The sequence below is a fragment of the Nerophis ophidion genome, linkage group LG03 (genome assembly GCF_033978795.1).
Source record: "Nerophis ophidion isolate RoL-2023_Sa linkage group LG03, RoL_Noph_v1.0, whole genome shotgun sequence".
Lineage (NCBI taxonomy): Eukaryota > Metazoa > Chordata > Actinopteri > Syngnathiformes > Syngnathidae > Nerophis > Nerophis ophidion.
Window position 1 is genome coordinate 56,195,522 of NC_084613.1, and position 24,067 is coordinate 56,219,588.

Genomic DNA, 24,067 nt, shown 5'->3' on the forward strand with positions numbered 1-24,067 from the left:
GATAAAAAAGCCCTGCCTTTACCGGAAGTCGCAGACGATGACGTCACAAGGGTGAGGGCTCCTCACGTCCTCACATTGTTTTTAACGGGAGCCTCCATTCGGACCGAGAAAACGACAATTTCCCCATTAATTTGGGCAAGGATGAAAGATTTGTGGCTGATGATATTGATAGCGAAGGACTAAAAAAAAAAAAAATTAATAAAGTTTAAAAAAAAAAAGGCGATTGCTTTGGGATGGATTCAGATGTTTTTAGACACATTTACTGGGATAATTCTGGGAAAACCCTTATCTTTCTATTGTGTCGCTAGTGTTTTAGTGAGATTAAATAGTACCTGATAGTCGGAGGGGTGTTTTTTACCCTTTGCATTTATATTTTGCCGTGTTTGTTGCATCTTTGTTGCTCTTGCTCTACAAAAGATGTCGATCAAGAAGGTAGTGTGCAGAAGAGGAGCAACGTTCATATATTTTTAATATTCTGTGTTTTATTTTTCATAGTTAGTATATAGTGAATTCCAAATTATATATTTTTATGTACATTGTGAGTGTCAGTAAAAAAACTTAAAAGAACCGTTTCAAAAACGGATTGAACTTTAGTTAATTTACTGAATTATATGACACTCAAAATGTACATACAAATATAGAATGGGGACTACGAACAATAAAACACTGAATATTGAGAACATATGAAGGTTGCTCCTTTGCTTCCCAGACCACCTTTTTGATCGAAATATTTCATAATCCAGCAAGAAAAAACCCAGATGTAACAAACATGGCAAAAAATAAAGGCATATGGACCAAAAAAAACATCGACTTATTTGATATAATATGACTTTTCTGGAGAACATCTACAACAAAGTTCTGCAGAACAGTGATATTACATGGAGGTCTCAGGCTTGTCGCTGCCCCGGCCACTCTGCCCCTTCCTTCGTCTGCATGAAGCAACGCTTCCCATTTTTTTCACTGAATATGTATACACTGTATTTCTTTACGCAAAATTTTTATACACTGATTTTTTTTTTTTTGCTCTGAATTTTTATACACAAAATTTTTAAACACAGAATTTTTTTTCAATGGAATCGTCAGCATACTTTGATGTAAAATAAAATATTGAATTTACCCCAAAAGGGACAAGCGGTATAAAATGGATGGATGGATGGACATTCATAATAATTAATTATTAATTAAGTTAAGTTAATTAATAATTAACATTATGTCAGTTTAAAAAAAGAAATATAGATTTTGTAATAAAGCCACACATTAAAGGCCTACTGAAACCCACTATTACCAACCACGCAGTCTGATAGTTTATATATCAATGATGAAATATTAGCATTGCAAGACATGCCAATACGGCCGGTCTAGTTTACTAAATTGCAATTTTAAATTTCGCACTGAAGTGTCAGGCTAAAACGTTGCGGTATGATGACGTGTGCGCGTGACGTCACGCATTGTAGAGAACATCTTGGTCCAGCACCTTTTACAGCTATAAGTTGTCTCTTTTCTTCGCATAATTCCACAGTATTATGGACATTTGTATTGCTGAATCTTTTGCAATTTTTTCAATTAGTAATGGAAACGTCAAAGAAGAAAGATGGAGGTGGGAAGCGGTGTATTGCGGCCGCCTTTAGCAACACAAACACAGCCGGTGTTTCCTTGTTTCCTTGTTTACATTCCCGAAAGATGACGGTGAAGCTTTACTAAAAACAGAGCGGTCAAGCGAACATGGTTCCCTACCACATGTCAAAAGGCAGGTTTTGGTGAGAAAATGGTGGCTCTTACCGTAGACATGAGCGGAGAGCTTGCGTCATTCCTCTTGCACCTGTCTAAGAGGCAGCTGCGGACTCTCTTGCCTCCTCCCACCAGCCGCCCGCGAACGTCGGATGCTTTCACTATGGAGGAGGGGAAAAAAACTCTCAGCTTGGCCCCACTGACTGCCTTCGCCTTGTCGAGAAATGTGGCTTCCCTTGGAGACACTGGCGGTCACCACACCCGTGGCCACACCCCTCCGACTTTCAGGTTGTACAGGTACGACCATATAATCTCACTAAAACACTAGTAACACAATAAGCAGATAAGGGATTTTCCAGAATTATCCTAGTAAATTTGTCTAATAAGATCTGAATCGCTCTGCCGTCTAGTTTTTTTATTTTTTCATTGTTTTTATTTTTTTTTCTAGTCCTTCACTCTCACTTTCTTCATCCACAAATCTTTCATCCTCGCTCAAATTAATGGGGAAATTGTCGCTTTCTCGGTCCAAATCGTTCTCGTTGCTGGTGGCCATAATTGTAAACAATGTGCGGATGTGAGGAGCTCCACAACCCGTGACGTCACGCGCATATCGTCTGCTACTTCCGGTACAGGCAAGGCTTTTTTATTAGCGACCAAAAGTTGCAAACTTTATCATCGATGTTCTCTACTAAATCCTTTCAGCAAAAATATGGCAATATCGCGAAATGATCAAGTATGACACATAGAATGGACCTGCTATCCCCGTTTAAATGAGAAAATCTCATTTCAGTAGGCCTTTAACCTCCATACAAATGACTTTAATCACTAAGCAACCATATGGCGGTATAGCTCGGTTGGTAGAGTGGCCGTGCCAGCAACTTGAGGATTCCAAGTTCAATCCCCGCTTCCGCCATCCTAGTCACTGCCGTTGTGTCCTTGAGCAAGACACTTGACCCACCTTCTCCCAGTGCCACCCACAGTGCTTTAAAAGTAAATTAGATATTGGGTGTCACTATGTAAAAGCTCTTTGAGTCACAAAAGAAAAGCGCTATATAAATATAATTCAAACCAAACTCTCCTTTCCCACAGATGCTTCCCGAGCAGACAAGAAGGAGAGTCGCTGTCCGACACCGGGCTGCGACGGCACGGGTCACGTGACAGGCTTGTACCCCCACCATCGGAGCCTGTCGGGCTGTCCGCACAAGGACAGAGTGCCACCAGAAAGTAAGCTTTTGGTTTTCACACCAGTACCGACATTATTTGCTCAACCTGTGGCCTCCACCTTTCATGACGCCCTGCATGTCTCCCTGTGATCACTGCCGAGCTCGTTCCCGTGCGTCTGTGTGTTTGCTGGACTGTGTTTGATGTTTCGGCGATAGCCTGCAGCTGCACTTCTCCGGTGACCTTTTGCATGAGGCCATAGTTTTCTCGCTGATTGCCTGCTTAGTGTGCCGTGGTGATGAGGTATGAAATGAGAGCTTGATGTGTGAACAGCAACGATGTGGAGAGGTGGCGTGTAGTGGCGTGAGACTCCTTTGTTTCGCTTACTTGACAGTGATCCCATGCATTCCTTTTGACATAAGTAAGTTAAGTTAAAGTACCATTGATTGTCACACACACACTAGGAGTGGTGAAATTTGTCCTCTGCATTTGACCCATCCCCGTGATCACCCCCTGGGGGGCGAGGGGAGTAGTGGGCAGCAGCGGTGCCGCGTCCGGGAATCATTTTTGGTGATTTAACCCCCAAAGCTTGGTCCGCATTTCCGGCAGTAAGTCGAACACATTTCCAGTGAGGGTTGAACTCCGCCAAGGCTGTCCTGTGTCACTGATTCTGTTCATAACTTTTATGGACAGAATTTCTAGGCGCAGTCAAGGCGTTGAGGGGTTCCGGTTTGGTGGATGCAGGATTAGGTCTCTGCTTTTTGCAGATGATGTGGTCCTGATGGTTTCATCTGGCCGGGATCTTCAGCTCTCACTGGATCGGTTCGCAGCCGAGTGTGATGCGACCGGAATGAGAATCAGCACCTCCAAGTCCGAGTCAAGGGTTCTCGTCCGGAAAAGGGTGGAGTCCCATCTCCGGGTCGGGGTAGAGACCCTGCCCCAAATGGAAGAGTTCAAGTACCTAGGAGTCTTGTTCATGAGTGAGGGAAGAGTAGATTGTGAGATCGACAGGCGGATCGGTGCGGCATCTTCAGCAATGCGGACGTTGTATCGATCCATTGTGGTAAAGAAGGAGCTGAGCCGGAAGGCAAAGCTCTCAATTTACCGGTCGATCTACGTTCCCATCCTCACCTATGGTAATGAGCTTTGGGTCATGACCGAATGGACAAGATCACGGGTACAAGCGGCCGAAATGAGTTTCCCCCGCCCGGTGGCGGGGCTCTCCCTTAGAGATAGGGTGAGAAGCTCTGTCATCCGGGAGGAACTCAAAGTAAAGCCGCTGCTCCTCCACATCGAGAGGAGCCAGATGAGGTGGTTCAGGCATCTGGTGAGGAGGCAACCCGAACGCCTCCCTAGGGAGGTGTTTAAGGCACCGGTAGGAGGCCACGGGGAAGACCCAGGACAGATTGGGAAGACTATGTCTCCCCGCTGGCCTGGGAACGCTTCGGGGCCCCCAGGGAAGAGCTGGACGAAGTGGCTAGAGAGAGGAAAGTCTGGGCTTCCCTGCTTAGGCTACTGCCCCCGCAACCCAACCTCTGCTAAGCGGAATAAGATGGATTAAAGGAACCCCAAATTCCCACCCTTATGCCGCGTGCCAAGCAGGGTGGTAATGGGTCCCATTTTTATAGTCTTTGGTATGACTCGGCCAGGGTTTGAACTCACAACCTACCGATCTAAGGGCGGACACTCTAACCACTTGGCCACTTGTTTGTCACAGCATGTACAGTATGGCCAAAGCGATAACTTTCCATGAAACGCTATCAAGTGGTGGCACATGGGTAAAAGAAGATCTAACTAGAATTTCGCACATATACAGTAAAGTCTGCCTGCATCGGGGCCATTTTTGGCAGTGACCCTCCAAATCTGTCTTTTTTTATCTCTTTAAAAATATAAAAAAATATTTTCAGTTTTTCTTCGGTTTTTTTCCCTACTACAATGTGTGTTAAAAGCTTGATCCGTCTCTTTGCCATACCTGCCAACAACTATGGTTTTCCCGTAAGTAGTACGGTTTTTGATAATTCATTCCGGTTTGCGGTTGCAGTGGTAAAAAGTATGGTTTTCCGTCAAAAAATATTAACTTAAAAATCGAAGCGACGTAGCTTAACTACATTTCCCAGCGGCTTGGCTGTAGCTTTGCTACTTTTTAAACAAGTAGCGATTTCCATAGCTTAGCTATTTTTGGACCATGTAGCGGTTAGCTAAGCTGTATGCTACAAAAAAAGAGAGAGGGAGAAGAGAAAGAGAGGAATGGACTAGTGCAACTCCAGGGGCAGGGGACAACATATAAGGGAAAAATTCATAATGATTGGTTGCCCGATTGTAGCTGAGATAGGCACCAGCGCCCCTCGCGACCCCAAAGGGGATAAGCGCTAGAAAATGGTAGGATGGATGGATGGTTGGTACTCGAAAAAAAATGTCCGTAGTGTGTGAATGTGAGTCGAATATTGTCTGTCTATCTGTGATGGCCCTGCGATGAGGGGCTGACTTGTCCAGGGTGTATACCGCCTTCCTCCCAAATGCAGCTGAGATAGGCTCCAGCACCCCCCGCGACCCCAAAAGGGACAAGCGGTAGAAAATGGATGGATGCATGGTTTACATATAAGAACATCCAGGATTGGTTGGTTGGTTTACTATGATGAGTCACGCTTGGTTAAGATTAGGGCAAACCATTAGGGACAGGCCAATCAGAGGCAATATAGGGCGGGTCATGAAACCAGGAAGGGAAATCACAACAGACATCCCAAATGATGACAACAGAGTTGTAGAAGAGAAAAGGGAATCTTCTAGCTGGTGATTTATATATTTTTTTTAAAAATAGCGGAAGATGGCAGGGGGATTCTCTTCCTAAGAGTTTCTTTGACCGATGTAGATGACGTCCAGGAAACCAACAATGCGTCTACCTGGCCACATTTGGACTAATGTATGTATCTGGATAAACGATGCCCAAAACATTCATTTGAGTTGGTTATCATGTAAGCCCAAATCAAAACTGCTCTCGACATGGAAGACGTGGAATTCACTTTTAAGAACACACTTGATTGTGGCAGACATGTGATGATTTTTGCTACAGTATAGCCTCTCTAAATGCTACATTTCATTTGCATTGATGTTTTAGAACAAGACAGTAACTGAAATTTTGTTCATTATTTCCACTGTTTATATTTTGACAGGGCTTCACGGTGGCAGAGGGGTTAGTGCGTCTGCCTCACAATACGAAGTTCCTGCAGTCCTGGGTTCAAATCCAGGCTCGGGATCTTTCTGTGTGGAGTTTGCATGTTCTCCCCGTGAATGCGTGGGTTCCCTCCGGGTACTCCGGCTTCCTCCCACTTCCAAAGACATGCACCTGGGGATAGGTTGATTGGCAACACTAAATTGGCCCTAGTGTGTGAATGTGAGCGTAAATGTTGTCTGTCTATCTGTGTTGGCCCTGCGATGAGGTGGCGACTTGTCCAGGGTGTACCCTGCCTTCCGCCCGATTGTAGCTGAGATAGGCGCCAGCGCCCCCCGCGACCCCAAAAGGGAATAAGCGGTAGAAAATGGATGGATGGATGGATGGATTATATTTTGACATTGAATAGTTGAATCATTTTGAGCAACATGACTGCAAAATATTTGTAATTTCATGCTATAAATCACACATGGCTATTCAAATAAAGGAAGTTAGCTAATAGAATAACCATTGTTTGTACATTTTATAATTTTTGCATGCATTTTGCATTTGGAGCAGTTAGTAGTGGAGAGGGAGTCAAAGAGACAGAAATTGTCTCAACAATCCAAGGCAGAATCTACTAAAGCAGAAATCAATCAATCCATCCATCCATCCATTTTGTACCGCTTATTCCCTTTCGGGGTCGCGGGGGGCGCTGGCGCCTATCTCAGCTACAATCGGGCGCAAGGCGGTGTACACCCTGGACAAGTCGCCACCTCATCGCAGGGCCAACACAGATAGACAGACAACATTCACACTCACATTCACACATTAGGGCCAATTTAGTGTTGCCAATCAACCTATCCCCAGGTGCATGTCTAAAAAATTTAAATGCAAGCTGCTGAGAAGTTTGCCAGGAAGGCTCATGTCGGAGCCATCAAAGACAAAATGCCGATGTAATATGTGAATGAACCAAAGTAGTGTGTAAATAATGTAAATACCTAGATGAACCATCTGTGGTTGTCAAGTGAACACTAGTAAGGTTGTAAATATTGTATAGAGCAGGCTAACCCATGTGGTTCCTGTGGATGTGAATGCAATTTGTAATTACTGCAGTGACCAAATATCATAGAGACTGAAAAGGACATAGTGATTCATTTGGATGAAATGTTACTCATTTTTCAACTCTTTAAATACGAAAACATCTCTAAATGGTGCTTTTTTTGGTCATTTTTGCTTGTTCAATTTCTGAAAAACCAGGAGCTTCGAGGAGGGTTTGCCCCTCATTGTTCCCCCACCAGGGTACCGCCCTGGACCTGCGGCCACCAGAACCCGGCTTATTTTCAGTCTTGTTCATTAAGTTCAAATCACATGCCTGGATCCAGCAGATCCGTCCGGGGTAATTGCCACCACGTTAAAGTCCATATTACTGCCACATACAGGACTAGAAATGACAAAAGAAGCACAGTCAGCTTTTGGCAAGTTTCAATTCCCACATTTTGTATTGTCACACTTTGTGGATTTATTGGATCTATACCGTAATACAGTGGTAGGACAGTTTGAAAAGTTTAATTCTTATTTTCTAGCTTCGAGGTTTTGTTTATTGATTTTATTAAATAAACATTTATACATTTAATTGTTTCCACAAGACCTCTCCAATACAGCGCACATGAGAGTGGTGCACTTACGATAATTTAACTCACACCTCGTGTGATGTGGCCCGTGTGTGGGGACCACAGCGGAGTGCCGAGAGTTGGCTAAAGAAGAGGGAGAAAGAGAGCAAACAACCCAAAGAAGACAAGAGAAACTGTCAAAGACTTCACGTTCATTTGAAACTGAAAAATACAGGCATCATGGTGAAATGTTTGCACTCGGTGTTGCCATTTTGCAATAACATTAAATCTATGTTGCGTCACATTAGCATAAAGCATCCTGCATATTTAAAAGCAGCAAAGGAGCAGAAATATAATCTCTTGCGTTTGACTCTTTTGATTGATTGAAACTTTTATTAGTAGATTGCACAGTACAGTACATATTCCGTACAATTGACCACTAAATGGTAACACCCGAATAAGTTTTTCGACTTGTTTAAGTCGGGGTTCACGTAAATCAATTAATCAAATTTTTTTTTCGAACACAGGTAGCCCTCTGAGGACATGTTAGCAGCTACAGTTTGTATGTTAATGTTAAAAGTTGTTTGTCCAAAAATCAAACACCAATTTTACAATGTACAACTTTTCAAAATGCGTGTGTGTTAAATTCTTAAATACATTGTCACTCAATTGATCATACTTTATCAGGCAGTTTTTTTGTTTGATTTGGTTATTTATTCATTACACATTACCTGGTTTTAGGCTACACAGTTTAGTATTATTTTCCTTTTTAAATTTTTTGGTAATTTATAGAGATGTTGTAGTGATGACGCATTGAGGCTATAAAGCGTGGTTTATTCCATTACCTGATGAATCTAATAACTTGATCAATAAGTTACTCAAATATTAGGGGATGCCGTGCCTCGGTCGGTTGAGCGGCCGTGCCAGCAACTTGAGGGTTCCTGGTTCAATCCCCCCAGCTTCCGTCGTGTCCTTGAGCAAGACACTTCACCCCTGCTCCTGATGAGTCGTGGTTAGGGCCTTGCATGGCAGCTCCTGCTATCAGTGTGTGAATGGGTGAATGTGGAAATACTGTCAAAGCGCTTTGAAAACCTTGAAGGTAGAAAAACGCTGCACAAGTATTTACCATTTTATTAAAATAATCGATAGCTGCAGCCTTAAGTGGTACTTCGGTTTTCCTCAGTAATGCGTCAATAAATTCCAAAGTGTAAAAACAAAATTGTATTAAAAACAAAAAAATAAATTCCCATAGGAAACAATGTATGTTAGCCATCTATTTCAGATACCCAAAAAGATATTCTTATAGACAATATTTTCAGTTGTACACACATAAAACACTGCAAAATGCATATAAATGAGGAATGAAATGGATATACTTCACTTTTATTTGACCTTTATTTAGGACTGCTGACAATGAAGCGGCGAGGGAGGGTTTAGATAGGGAAGAGCCCTACAAACGTCACCTGCATACTTTGCCATAATTTCTTTCTCCAATTCAAAGTGTTTCCCAACATATCCAAGAACCCGTGGGCAACGACTGTGGGCAACTGATGCAACCAAACCCATGCGGAAAACAGCTTTGCTCTCAACCAATAACCGCAAAATAACGTTGTTTTTTTTTTTGGGATAAACTTAACATAGCAGTGTGTTGAGTTCAATGACACTCTGCAAACACTGACTCTAAGGCTCTGGTTGACATTGAATGGACTATTACTGTACGCTACAACATGAATGTCAGGTTCAAACACTGATGACATCTATTATCAGACAAGAAGCAAGGAATCATGCATAGTTCAATTTAGCTCGTGAGGAGACCCATTTTTTGGGCTGTATTCTTGTTACAGATCCAAACTACGTTCTAAAAGTCCAGCCCTCGTGCCTACTCTCTTTATTTGGAAAATCCCTGTTACATCACTGAAGTTGTCGCTGAGGGAAGGAGGTAATCTTGACAAATCCAGTTAGACATAATAAATTAATATACAAAAATGCAAAAGTGTTGACGCTGGTGCTATCGCCTTGTCTCTGCTTTGTCTGCGTCCTGGTACCCGATGTTCGGCCTTGGCAGTCAGCAGGCCGAGTCTGGACACAACACTGATAGAGACGGCTGGCAATCTTTTGGATTACGAGCTCTGCACGGATACAAAAATACCAATTCAGCAAAATTGACAATAATTTTTAGCAACGGCCCTTAAGCATAAAGTTGATAATATATACAGAATTATTGTAACTGTGAGTTGGCTGTACGGTGGGTTTGTTTGCAACCATACTCAAAAAAAATAAAAAGTAAAAGAGTGCGTTTGAGCGTGCTAAAAGAAAGACATATTTTTGGTAAAAAAAAATTGTCAGAAAACCTTATTGTAGTCTCTTGTTAACACTTTGTGATGGTTTGGATCATAAAAACACACAAACAATTAAGGATATTAATTTTTTTTGGTCTTAGTCTAAAGTACAGCAGCTAGGAACACACAAAGGAATCTACGACTGTCAGGATTTATAGCAGAGGTCTGCATTTATTTGATTGCTATTGTTTATTTCTGGGTTTACATCAATAAAGTCACAGCATTTCATTCTTGAGTAGAGACCTTGATAACACCGAGCCTCTTCGCCTGCAGTCACTCATGCCACGGCGCCGTTCTTTTATTTGTGTCGCCTGCTCAATTAGGTTCCACTGACTGGAAAGCCTTGTATCATATCTCCCAATTGCAGATCAAGTGAAGTGGCCATAAACATTAGCCTTGAATAAATAGTGGGAGTTCACCCGGGCTATTTAGCCTCACTCACCTTGCTCAAACTTCTCAATTAAAACCCATTAATGCATTTTTATTAATATCCCCCATGAAAATCAAGATATGAGCTGTCGTGGCAACGAGTGCAATCAAAATAAAGCAGGGCTTTAATAATGGCAAAGAAATTAGGTACCGTCGCAGAAAGACTTGTAAAGACCGGCGGTGTTACAGATGACACTTGTTCTGCGGAGCGGCGCTTTAACTCACACAAAAGTACTCACAAAACACACAATGTAGAACACGTGAGCTTTGGTGTGATCATAAGGCACCAGTAGTATTTGGAATGAATAAGGCGATTGTCACTGAAAGTGTTTCTTTGTTTGTTTTGATAACACCTAATAGGTTTATGGCCACATCATTGGGTACACTTCTAATAAGATCAAATGCAAGAATTTGATTAAAATAATTTGTCATGGTCTTTGGCTTTATTAATCACCTTCAAAGATGTGTTCATTCAATAAGAGCTATTAATAGTTTGCTTTTATGTCCTCCTGAGAGCCAGTGGACATTTGTTCCTGATTTACCAACATTTTCGAACTATAGAACGCACCTAAATATAAGCTAAACCAACCTGGACACACTTTATTTGTACATACAGTATATTGACTGCACAAGTCTGCAAGCTGCAGGTGTAAACATCCATCCATCCATTTTTTACCGCTTGTCCTTATAGGGTAGCGGGAGATGCTGGAGTCTATCCCACATTCACACGGGCGAAAGTTAAATGATAAATGGGTTGTACTTGTATAGCGCGTGCTACCTTCAAGGTACTCAAAGCGCTTTGACACTACTTCCACATTTACCCATTCACACACACATTCACACACTGATGGAGGGAGCTGCCATGCAAGGCGCCAACCAGCACCCATCAGGAGCAAGGGTGAAGTGTCTTGCTCAGGACACAACGGACGTGACGAGGTTGGTTCTAGGTGGGATTTGAACCAGTGACCCTCGGGTTGCGCACAGCCACTCTCCCACTGCGCCACGCCGTCCCTTGGGGTATACCCTACAAATCGCCACCTCATCACAGGGCCAACACAGATAGACAGACAACATTCACACTCACATTAACACACTAGGGCCAATTTAGTGTTGCCAATCAACCTATCCCCAGGTGCATGTCTTTGGAGGTGGGAGGAAACCGGAGTACCCGGAGGGAACCCACGCATTCACGGGGAGAACATGCAAACTCCACACAGAAAGTTAAAGTTCAAATGTTAACATACCGATGATAGTCACGCACACACACACTAAGTGTGGTGAAATTAACCTATGCATTTGACACATCCCCTTGTTCACCCACTGAAAGGTGAGGCGAGCAGTGAGCAGCAGCGGTGGCCGCGCCCGGGAATCATTTTTGGGATTTAACCCCCAATTCAAACCCGAGCCAAGGACCTTCATATTGTGAGACACACATACTAACCCATGTGCCACCATGTTGCCCTGTGTAATAATTGAAAAAATTAAAACTTTACATAGACACTTGTGTTTGTTCAAAGACTTAACAAAAGACATTGCCTGTAACACAATAAACAATAGCCTACCGGAGAAGCCATTGAGCGTTGTCTTTTTTCTTCTCCTCCTGCACTACTTTCAGGGCCTATTTTTGATGGTGGATTTCTACTCCGTTTTATTTTTCTATGTCGAGGTTAATCTTCAGCTTTGGGGCTGTTTTGTGTCATTTTCGTTGTTACTTGTCCATGATGCGGGTGAGTGCATAATGTACTAAATGGCTGACTGAAAGATTGTTTGAGTGTGTTGGATTTAATGTGAACCATTGCATTGGTCTCCCGCAGAGATATTCAACTACCATGTTTTGGGGGCCACATTTCCAAAAAGCTAAGGATCAGGGGCCAAACCTCTCCCTTCAACTATTAGTCCTATTTTGTATATTCCAAAAAAACAGCGTCTTCTACAGTAGACATTTGGTTGTTGTTTATTTATTTCGTCAGAGTTACAGGAGCGCTTTTTCTGTTTTTAAGGACCTTCTCCAAAAAAGCTAGCCAAAGATCATTTTTATGATAGCACTCCAGTGTTTTTAAAAATCTGCTGCAAAATGTAAGTCAATCACTATTATTTGGAATTGAACTCGCAGGCCACCGGTTGAATAGCCCAAATAAGGAAAAAGAGGGAACTTAAAATGCAACCTTATTGATCACTACTAGCATAACTAAAGAAGTTTAAGAAACGACTACTGACTGCAGTGAAGAAAGCAAGCTATAGCAGAACCTTGGTTACATAAAGCACATTACAAAAAAATGTAACTGCCAAAAAGAAGAGGACCTAATGGAGTTTATTGAGGAATGCCTCAGGTATGTATATCACAAGTTTGGACCCCGGTGTTATATGTTTACTCGCAAGGATAAAATGGCAATGAAGAATCTGCCAATGTGTCTTTTTAAACAGGAACACTCTAATGTCTGCAAAAATGTCAGTCACCCATGTTTTGAACTGAACTCGGGTCGGGTATGGTGTCATTCACAGGCCAGATTTGGCCACCGGGCCGCCATAACAGCCCTGGTTTAGTGTGACAAGGCAATTTCATTTATCTGATGTAACTAGGCTAATTTTATCGGTGGCATGTGAATCTCATGAACCTGGAAAATTCCATACATTTTCCGCACCTTTGTGTAAAGTGCAGGGTTCAAAGTATGGGGGGGGAATAGCAGCTCATTGTCTGAAATGATGTTAGTTCCTTTGTCGGTTACATACTCTGGAAAAATAAATAGGCCATTAATTTGAGGAGGCTAAAGCAAAATACACATACCCAAAATTGGGCTGGGGTAATAAAAACTATGTCAATATATATTGCAATAGACACATAATCATTATCAATATAAAACGCGTTCGATAAAACCTTCTATATATATTTATATTTTTGGGTTGAAAGAAACAAGAAATGATGTATCAAGATTTGTCACATGAAGTCACTCGCGCTCTGGGAACCCAGCTCATCAGGAAACAGGAAGTGATTAGCAGTTAGCATGCTAACTGCTAATCAGGAAACAGTGTCAACGACCAAGTTTGGTTGTGCCGTCTTCCTGTCTAGCTGTGGATTCTCTGCATGGAGTGAGACGAGAAACTGTGACATCTTGAAATATCAACTCAATAACAGAAACTAGTCCTTAGTTTTGTTGGTTTTAATGCAGACAGTGCGGCAATGTTCTGACACTTCCAATGTGCCACTTTAATGAGTAGCTTCCCAAACTACTCTGTGTCTTGTTCAATAGCTATACAATAATGCCATTTAGTGTCTCGAAAGTGCAACTACCTTCAAATGTACTGACAGTGTTTCACAACCTGGCTACCAGACACATTTAAACTGATAAATAGCATGTGGGAAATTGTATTACTGTATTTATTGACAGGCTTAGATAAATCATAAAAAATATAAATCATTATCGATATCAATCAATATAAAATACTTATATCGTGTTACAGTTTTCAGCCATATTGCCCAGGCCTACTAAAACATTGGGAACACAAAAGACAAATACATATTAGAATCAGCGGTTATTGCCTATGGCAGGGGTTTCAAACTCGTTTTAGATCGGGGGCCACATGGGGAAAAATCTACTCCCAAGTGGGCCGGACTGGTAAAATCCCTGCACAATAACTTAAAGACAAAGACACCTTCAGATTGTTTTCTGTGTTTAAAAATAGAAGAAACACATTCTGAAAATGAACAAATCATAATGTTGTTGTTTTTTTACACTTACATGTTGCGTTTAATAGTATTCTATCTTTATTTGTCATTATTTATATTTTCTGATTGAATGATGTGATAATGTTCATCAGTCAACTCAATGGTGTTCATTTTCAATCAATCAAGATAAAAAAATGTCAAAATCAAATTACAGTATGCCATGTATGTAGTTTGATCATTTTCCTCGATTCATGTACTAACATCGTGTGGTTTATTTTGTGCATATGGACCATCATCCAGAGATACAAAGAATTGCTATTGCAACATCCAGTAGACACATGTAGAAGAGCTGTTTTTTTTCATTCAAAAATTTCAGGTTACTTTGTATTCTTAGCAAACTCATCCCGGGGGCCGGATAAAACCTGTTCGCGGGCCTGATCCGGCCCACGGGCCGTATGTTTGACACCCCAGGCCTCTGGGCTTCATTCGGGGCTCCAAATGCCTCACAATGATTTAAGCATTGGCTGTTCAGGAAATGTCCATTGGAATTGTTTTCCATAAAAAATACATGTATTTCCTTTGGTTATACAGTATGTTATATATGTTTGGAAAGTATATGTACAAAGTAAGACTTGAATATTTTATACAATCGCTTTCAAATATTGTGGTTTCACCACATCCTGCATATTATTTTAGTTTTTTTTTTACAAAATGTTTGGCCTGAATTAATCGTCTTCAACCATAAAAAATGCTAAATATACTCAGAATATCAATATTACAGTGGAATTGGCTACTATAGGACAGCAACCCAATCAGAGGACGATGTTCAATATCTTGGCCACTGATCGGCTCGGCCTCAGGCAGCATTATTGTATTGGATTAAATAAGTGTAAAGGATGTTATTTAATGTCTGGAGGGCTCTCATAATGTTGGGAAATTGTCATAATTAGGTGTTTTATGCTGTACACTGGATATAATATTGTATTTATAATTATTGAGGACGGCGTGGGGCAGTGGTAGAGTGGCTGTGCGCAACCCGAGGGTCCCTGGTTCAATCCCCACTTAGTACCAACCTTGTCACGTCCGTTGTGTCCTTGAGCAAGACACTTCTGCTTGGATCCGCTTTGAACTGAACTCTCGCGGCTGTGTTGGAGCCACTATGGATTGAACTTTCACAGTATCATGTTGGACCCGCTCGACATCCATTGCTTTCGGTCCCCTAGAGGGGGGGGTTGCCCACATTTGAGGTCCTCTCCAAGGTTTCTCATAGTCATCATTGTCACTGGCGTCCCACTGGGTGTGAACTCTCCCTGCCCACTGGGTGTGAGTTTTCCTTGCCCTTATGTGGGTTCTTCCGAGGATGTCGTAGTCGTATAGGTTTGTACAGTCCTTTGAGACATTTGTGATTTAGGGCTATATAAATAAACATTGATTGATTGATTGACTTCACCCTTGCTCCTAATGGGTGCTGGTTAGCGCCTTGCATGGCAGCTCCCTCCATCAGTGTGTGAATGTGTGTGTGAATGGGTGAATGTGGAAGTAGTGTCAAAGCGCTTTGAGTACCTTAAAGGTAGAAAAGCGCTATACAAGTATGTGACAGTCCTCCAGCCGTCATCATGTGGGATGCAGTGACGATCGATGCAAGACGCATTGTAGCAGGTTTGACTCTGGTTTATTATTTCAATAAACACATTTTCCTGCCTGTCGGTCGCGCCAATTTCTAGCGCGCTGTTTCTTCTTGCTTGTCGCGGCGCACCTTTCGGTGGCCAGTGGCTGCGTCTTCCGCGGGGGCCCATCTTGTTCTGGGTCGATCTCGTCGCTCTCGTGGTCTTGGTTGACGGTTGTCGTTTCCTCTCCTACTTCTGCCACAATTGCTCCACCCTCTCCCCTTTTATGCTGCAGCAGAAGATGCAGGAATTGAGAGCAGGTGTGCTGTGTACGCACCTGACTCTGATGGCTGCAGTGTCGCTCCAGGCGTGCCCCGCCTCGCCGTTCTGCTGCTTACTCCGCCTCCTGGCCGCCATCTTGGTCAGGACCGCTGTTTGTCCTTGCCCGCTGTCGGCTCGTCGGCTCCGTCTCTCCACAAAGTACAACCCATTTATCATTTATTAATTTACTTGGCCGAAATGTGTTTAAAAGGTTTTACACAGAGCTGTCCTCTGTTACAGAAACTTGCAGTTTTGCCAGTTTCCATTTAAATATTTTTACATACCGTTTTTATTTATATATAATCCCCATTAAAGGTGTCTGTGTAAATTCTCAGGCACCAATACAACCCTCATTGGCCAGTGAGTAATCTGAAACACTCACTTCAGTCTGGAGACATTTAAAAGGTGACCTGACAGGAATCATTAGGGAGTCTTTGCCTCGTCAGCCAATCCCTAAAGTCCTGTCAATACATGTCCAATAGCCTCATACAGACAGAGTTCTTGTTTTGACTAGTTTAAAGGTAAAGAGTGATCGCCTGCAGGACACAGTCAACTACAGGCCGCGCTCTCTCACTGTTGGCGCCGTTGCAGCGCCGGATAGATTATGTTTTATTAATGCAGTGGTTTCATTTAATTGGCAAATCACACCGTGCTGCCAGACAGCTCCTTGGGAAATGTGAAAAAATGACAATTAATTTATGTCTCAAATGCATTCATTCCCGCCGCTGTTTGCACATTACAGCCTATTTTTTTTTTTATTGTCACTGTAAACGGTAATGTTTTCTGGTGAAATGTACAACACACCATGTATTTGTTTCCTCGGTGTGCATCCTTTGCGATATGTTATTTTTTTGTACTTCAATTTCCTGCCCTCGCTGTAGAGGGCAGGGCTAAACTTGGATATGCATAATGTATTGGCTAGTGGCAGGTTGAGGTGGCAGGCTTTTTTCCAATTACCTGCACCGAACACCAATTAGTATGTAAAGAAAAGAGGATGATGAGAGGTGAAAGTTTAAGGGGGTGATAATGATGAAGCTGATGCCGATGGGGTTTGGCCCTGCGCGCCGCGGTGTCGAGACGACCCTCGCCTTCGTCCCGGCGCCTCTCAGACATCTATAGATCATTAATCTAATTGGCTGCTTGCCACAGGGATGTGAGACAGTTGTGTTTTAATGGTAAATGGTATCGAAGACTACGGTGTCAACGTGAGAAGAAAGCGCACTTTATCAAGGAGTGTCAGCATCTTCTATTGATTTCAGCATGTGTGTTTTGCATGATTGTCTGCTTTCCGCATGGCCCCCAAACCCCCGCCCCCCTTCCATTTCTGGGTCCTGCTGAACCTAAATGGCTCCTTTTTAATTCATGACCCTGCCCGTTGCATGAATATTAATTCGAAAGGCTCGGATAAGTGGGAGCAATATGGCGGGAAACCTGGCCTGCCCTTTTCAAACAGGCGTTCATTAAAATGAAGAAGAGGTCATTTAGGTTCACGCAGGCTCATTTCTTAATGATGTTTATAATGCCAAGCTTACACACTAATAGAACTCACGCGTGGTTTGCGAGGGGCTCCTAACCTTCCGTGTCTCTCACTCCTGTCTCCTGTCGCTACGAAGTTGTGGCTATGTATGAGAACGTTCTTAAGTGTCCCACGCCTGGCTGCACCGGACGCGGCCATGTCAATAGCAACAGAAACTCCCACAGAAGGTAAGTGACAGCCTGGACACATGAAACAGGCTTGGTATATGTCTTTTTTTTTTTTTTTACTGTGGGACCTTTTTCAGTTCATATGGATAGAAGATTATTTTTTTGATATCGTTATTTCTGCCCTCCTCCATTTGTGTCCCCCTTCTCATCATTTTGCCTTCCTTTTTGCATTATTTTGGTGCGTTGATTACTGTTCTTGTTATGGCTTGACCATTGTTTTTCATTGGTCTCAGTTTGTCTCTTACTATTTGTTTTTGTGTGCAGCACAGTCAGTATTTGAAATGTACACAGTGATAATTGAATACATGTACAATAGCAGTAACAAGCTTAGTTGGTTCTAAACTCAAAACGCTATATCTCAAATCCACGTCACTCATTGAAATTAATTAAAATCTATTCCACCATTGGTGCTTGGTCCCCAAAACAGTACAACTGTAACATATAATATGCTTTTTAAAAAAGGAAATCAAACTTTTAGGTCAGAATTAGGTAACACTTAAGTATGGGGAACATATTCACCATTGATGAGTTGCTTATTAAAGTTACAAAGACTTAATTTAGAGTTCTTTGGCGACTATGGGAACACATAAGGGTTGGGGTTAGGGTTAGGGTTACTAATAAGCAATAATTCTAAGGTTATTGAGGGAACACTCTTAGTTAATGGCTTACTGGTTGTATTAAAAAGGCCATGCAGAATAAGGCATTAATAAGTACGTAATAATGACTAATTAAGAGCCAATATGTTACTAATTTGCATGTTAATAAGCAACTAATTAATGTTGAATATGTGTTCCCCTTCCCCATACTAAAGTTGTACCCAGAATTATCTTACAAAAAACAATATGATATCATGTAGTAAACAACTGCCCAAATAAATGTTGATATCTTTAGTAACTCCTTCCAGCTGCTTCTCTTTCAAACCCGCCATCATCAGCTTTTCCATATTTGCATGGATAAATGTCCACCGGTTAAATATTATTTTAATGTACTTGGCCGGCATACGCTCACTTTTGTCGTTCCAATCATGTGAAAACAAATTGATGTCGATCCCTAACTATAGCTAATGCCAGCGAGTAAGACCAGGTGTTTTGAGCGGGTCATGTGGAGTTCTTTGTGGCATTTGATATGCCAACTAATAACAGGGATGGTTGCCACAAAAAACTGTGTCCACAACTTAAAGCATAACATTTAGCCAAGAGACAGCTCCTATATCAAAACAATGTTAAGTTTCGGTACTACTGTATACCAACTACGTTCCTTTAGATAGGCAGGATAAAGAGTCAGAGTTGTACGTAGAAGGAAGCAATAAATCAAGCAGCAACGATTCCAAGCTGGAAAAGTCTGAATGACATTTTTATTTTGGTAACAAGATACAAAAAAATCCCAAAAACACAGTTGGGTTACCAAGAGATCTATAGGCAAGAAGTAACAATGACACATAACGGGGATCTCACAAAGACCGAACAGTAACAGTTAAATATATTATTCAACTTACGGATGAGTACCTTTCACATTTGAATATATATTGTGCCAATTTGTGGCACCAGGCAATTGTTACCGGTACCAGATGATAATTTTGTGTGTGTTCATGTGTTAATAAATGTGAATTTGTTTAATAATATCATTTTTTTAATCTAACATTTAGCAGTGAGCTAAAAATTATAACAATGCTGTCCAGTTGTTATATCTTGTTTTCTTACACTTCTGAATCTCATTTGTAAGCAGTTGCAATAGCAAGACGTCAAATATAGACTAGGGTGTGTGGCCTAGTCAAGAAGTAATCTTTGCAATCAGGCTGACTCTAGTCTTATGTTGCACCCTACAAAGTGTTAATACTGTAAGTGTTTAACTTAGGACACACCCATGTTCTCACGTATCAAGCTTGTGTACTCACAAAAATATGCACTACGTCCTTTTTCACAGCAAAATTGAGATAAAAGCTGACGTTGACGTGGAAAAGTGTGCTGCCTGACCAAAATTTCATATCTGTCGTACGCTCATTTCTACAGGCTGTGGATAAACTAGCTACACAAATAAGTGATGCTGGGTAACTGTCCACATAAAAAAAGTACCAACTTTTACTCTTCAGATCGATTTATGTGCACATCAGAAACATTCGGGCCTGGCAACATTTGATTTGAACAATGTAACCACTCCAAAATTAAATTTTCCTCAATGCATTTATTGTTTCATATACAAATTTGTGAGGACTTATATTCAATTATGTAGTGGATCATTTTGCCACAATGTCTTCCTGTGACTGCAGCTGATCTCATACTGTAAGGCTGCAACAGTCCTCTCCTAAATTGTAACAATAGATTGAGTAATCAAACAAGAGTCAAGGTCTTTCGTATCCCTTTTTATAACACTGGCAAGTTTAAAGGAAAAATGATTTTCACAAAACTAAGGGCACCAGGAAGCATACCATTAGAACACATTTTGTTTGAAGTTACACAAGTTACACAAATTGTATTCCGACCCGTTGAAGTGAAAACCAGTGGAGGTCAACCAAACCAAGATGGCTGTTGTACAGTAAGCAGCACACAAACTATCTGAGTATTAAAAAAAAGCTTAAAGTTTTCAACAAAAAGCAGCTCCAAGCATAAAGATCAAACTATTCAATGGAATAGATCCTCATACGTTATCAAGAAAATATTTGTCGAGTGATATCAAGGGTTAAATGTCGGTCACATTTCCAGAAATATTGTGCTCCAGACGCCATTCTACACGACAAAACAGATGGAGACTTAGAAAAGCATGGAAGTCTACAACTTCTTTATCTGTGGCTGTGTCAAGGAAATTGGTATCAAGACTCTCCCGGATAAATATGCATAGTTTTTGCTTGTGTAAGTTTGCATTTCATTATTTAACTTTGCGTCTTAATAAGCAAAGTTTGTTGCTGTTGTTGTACACGTCAATAACGAGTAGGCGGGATTTTGTCTGTCTTCATTAAAATAGAACTACAGATGTCAGCAGTGTTTTACATGCTAAAAGCTTCATTTACCATGGTTGCCTTTAGTAAGAGCTTGACTCGTTTAGATTCTACTCACATTTGCTTTGTATTCATTTACACTCGCCGAGTTGGCGCTCTTTGAAACTTTCATTGCAAAAATGTGTTTAAAAAATATGAATAATATCAAGATAATACTTAATTGGGAAATGAAAAACGTTAAAAGTATATCAAACAAACTTTTAACGAAGTAATCACTGCAAACTCATGCATTCTTTGACTCTGCTTGCTTTGACTGGAGTGTGAGACGCTTTTATCGTCGTTTTATAAAATCTTGCACTCTTCCCATACTTGCCAACGCTCCCGGATTTTCCGGGCGACTCCCGAAAATCAGTGCCTCTCCCGAAAAACCTCCCGGGACAAATTTTCTCTCGAAAATCTCCCGAAATTCAGGCGGAGCTGGAGGCCACGCCCCCTCCAGCTCCATGCGGACCTGAGTGATGTGTATAAAGAGTGTGTCTGCCCAATGACGTTATAACTGTAAAATGATGGAGGGCGAGTTCTTAATTTCTTATGTGGGTTTATTGTTAGGCAGTTTCATTGACGTCCTCCCAGCGCGGCAACAACACACAACAACAGCAGTCCGTTTTCGTCTACCGTAAAGCAGTTTGTCTGCCATAAACAGCAATGTTGTGACTCTCTTAAACAGGACAATACTGCCATCTACTGTACATGCATTTGGTTACAAAACAAGGATGGACAATTCAACCCTTAACTCAACAATGAGTAGATGAGTGTTATGTGTGTGTAATTGTGTAAATAAATGAACACTGAATTTCAGGTATTTATTTTATTTTTATTTATATATATATAGATATATATATATATATATATATATATATATATATATAGATGTATATATATATATATACATATATATATATATAGATATATAGATATATAATAATAATAAAAAAAGTATATATATATATATATATATATATATATATGTATATATATATATATATATATATATATATATATATATATATATAGCTAGAATTCACTGAAAGTCAAGTATTTCTTTTATATATATATATATATATATATATATATATATGAAATACTTGACTTGGTGAATCTAGCGTTACATATAGAATAGAATGTACTTTATTGATCCCTGGGGGAAATTCAGCACCACAGTTCGCTTACAATAAACAATGATAATAATAAATAATATAATATATATAGTATATTATATATATAATATTTGAATAATATAAATATACTCCACCCCTCTTAACCACGCCCCCCGGCCCTTACTCCCCACCTCCTGAAATCGGAGGTCTCAAGGTTGGCAAGTATGACTCTTAAGCACATTTTTGATTCTCTCTCGAGGAACTTTCAAGACATTTTTTTTCTTTCCGCGATACATACAGCCAAAATCAACACAAATATAGGGCTTTTTTTTTTTTGGAGAAAGGCTAAAAGGCGCCTAGTACCCATTGAGAACAGAGCTTGGTTGTCCACCATCAGTTTTCACAGGGCGGGACATGGCCCGTACATGATGTCAGAAACATCCCAGCTATAGGGTGCAATTAGACTCACTCACCCGGAGATGGTCATCTGTGTGTGTGTCGGAGAGGGGGGTGCGGCGGTTGCAGCAAATATATTTTCAAACGCACATTTGTTTTAGTGATGTACATCCAACTTCTTCTTCACTTTGCTGCTGATGCCCGACTACATATTTTTTTTTTTTTAGCTTGCAAGCTCTTTTCTGTAGCAGGATAAAGAAGCACCTTTTAGTGAGTCCTAATTGGGCGGCACGTACCGTTGTCAGTCACATGGCTTTCAATATTCCTTGCATATTTACACATCTGGGGTAAAGTTCAAGTGGGTAGCGATAGAAATATAGAAATGTGCTTGGATTTGTGTGTACGAATATTTAATATATCTGATTTGTTGTCTTCCACACACCGTTTTTCTGGATTTGATCCTACGGCCATTTTTAGTAGGAAAGCCACACAACTTCCCAGCTCTTTGTAACATGCATCTTACTTGTAGTTTTCATACAAATTTTGGAGCTGTTGAAATCACCATGTGAAATCACTATCAATCAATCAATGTTTACTTATATAGCCCTAAATCACTAGTGTCTCAAAGGGCTGCACAAACCACTACGACATCCTCGGTAGGCCCACATAAGTGCAAGGAAAACTCACACCCAGTGGGACGTCGGCGACAATGATGACTAAGAGAACCTTGGAGAGGACGAAAGCAATGGATGTCGAGCGAGTCCAACATGATAACACTAATGCTAATCAGTAGCATGTCTCTGGCAAAAACAATTTGTATTAGCATCGAGGTACCCCTTTTTTAAAAGTAACGCCTTACTTTATGTTGGAGTGTTTTCTATCAGGCATACTTGCTTTGTTGGCAAAATCCCAGTATCACCTAGAGCAGTGGTAGGGAACCTGTGGCTCTTTTAATGACTGCATCTGGCTCTCAGATAAATCTTAGCTGACATCGCTTATCACGATAAGTAATGAATAATTCCTCTGGTCATTCGCATCCTTCCGCCTCGGGAGACGATGGGGTAGATCCAAAAAAGGGGGCTCCAGTGGATCTAGATGGCCTGGGCATGGAACTATGGAGAACAAGCTGTTGTCCAGGCAGCAAGAACCCCCCCTCTCCGTGTGGCTGGTGGATCCAATGGGAGCGACAAGTGTCGATACAAGTGACGCTACACCGTCAAACCGCCTTTGGGACTCCAGCTCCTGATTTTCTGTCGGGGTTTACCTACTTAGCCTTACCCTCGAGTAGGTTGACCGCAAGGCAGCGGCGGTTTTGAGATTGAGGATTTCCTTCTCCTAGATGATAAATAAATGATAAATGGGTTGTACTTGTATAGCGCTTTTCTACCTTCAAGGTACTCAAAGTGCTTTGACACTACTTCCACATTTACCCATTCACACACACATTCACACACTGATGGAAGGAGCTGCCATGCAAGACGCTAACCAGCACCCATCAGGAGCAAGGGTGAAGTGTATGGGCTGCCTTATCAGGCTTACGAACCCCATCTGCCCGAATGCGGCAGGTAGCATGGGGGTACATCTTACCTGTGGCGGTTTAAGCCCGACCTGACATACAATGCCTCTGGTAATCACGGTGTTGAAAATAACGTTCAAAATATAAAACATTCTAACGCATTTTTATCCATCCATCCGTTTTCTACCGCACTTGTTTAAGAAGTCGCATTAATGGTAAGGAGTGTTTTATTTATTATTGGTTAGCTTCAGAATAACAATGGTATTATAATAATAATAATAATGATAATGGATTAGATTTATATCGCGCTTTTCTATTATTAGATACTCAAAGCGCTCACAGTGAAGTGGGA

General features: G+C 41.3%; 1 protein-coding gene across 8 annotated transcripts in view; it reads left to right on the forward strand.

The window, feature by feature from the left end:
• The window catches only part of myt1lb (myelin transcription factor 1-like, b), a 598,322-nt gene that overhangs the window by 504,703 nt on the left and 69,552 nt on the right, over window positions 1-24,067 (forward strand). For all 8 annotated transcript variants that reach the window (XM_061895654.1, XM_061895661.1, XM_061895656.1 and 5 more), the window contains 2 exons: window positions 2,818-2,952; window positions 17,624-17,714. In XM_061895654.1, coding sequence (XP_061751638.1) covers window positions 2,818-2,952; window positions 17,624-17,714 — 226 coding nt within the window. The remainder of the gene's footprint in view (window positions 1-2,817; window positions 2,953-17,623; window positions 17,715-24,067) is intronic.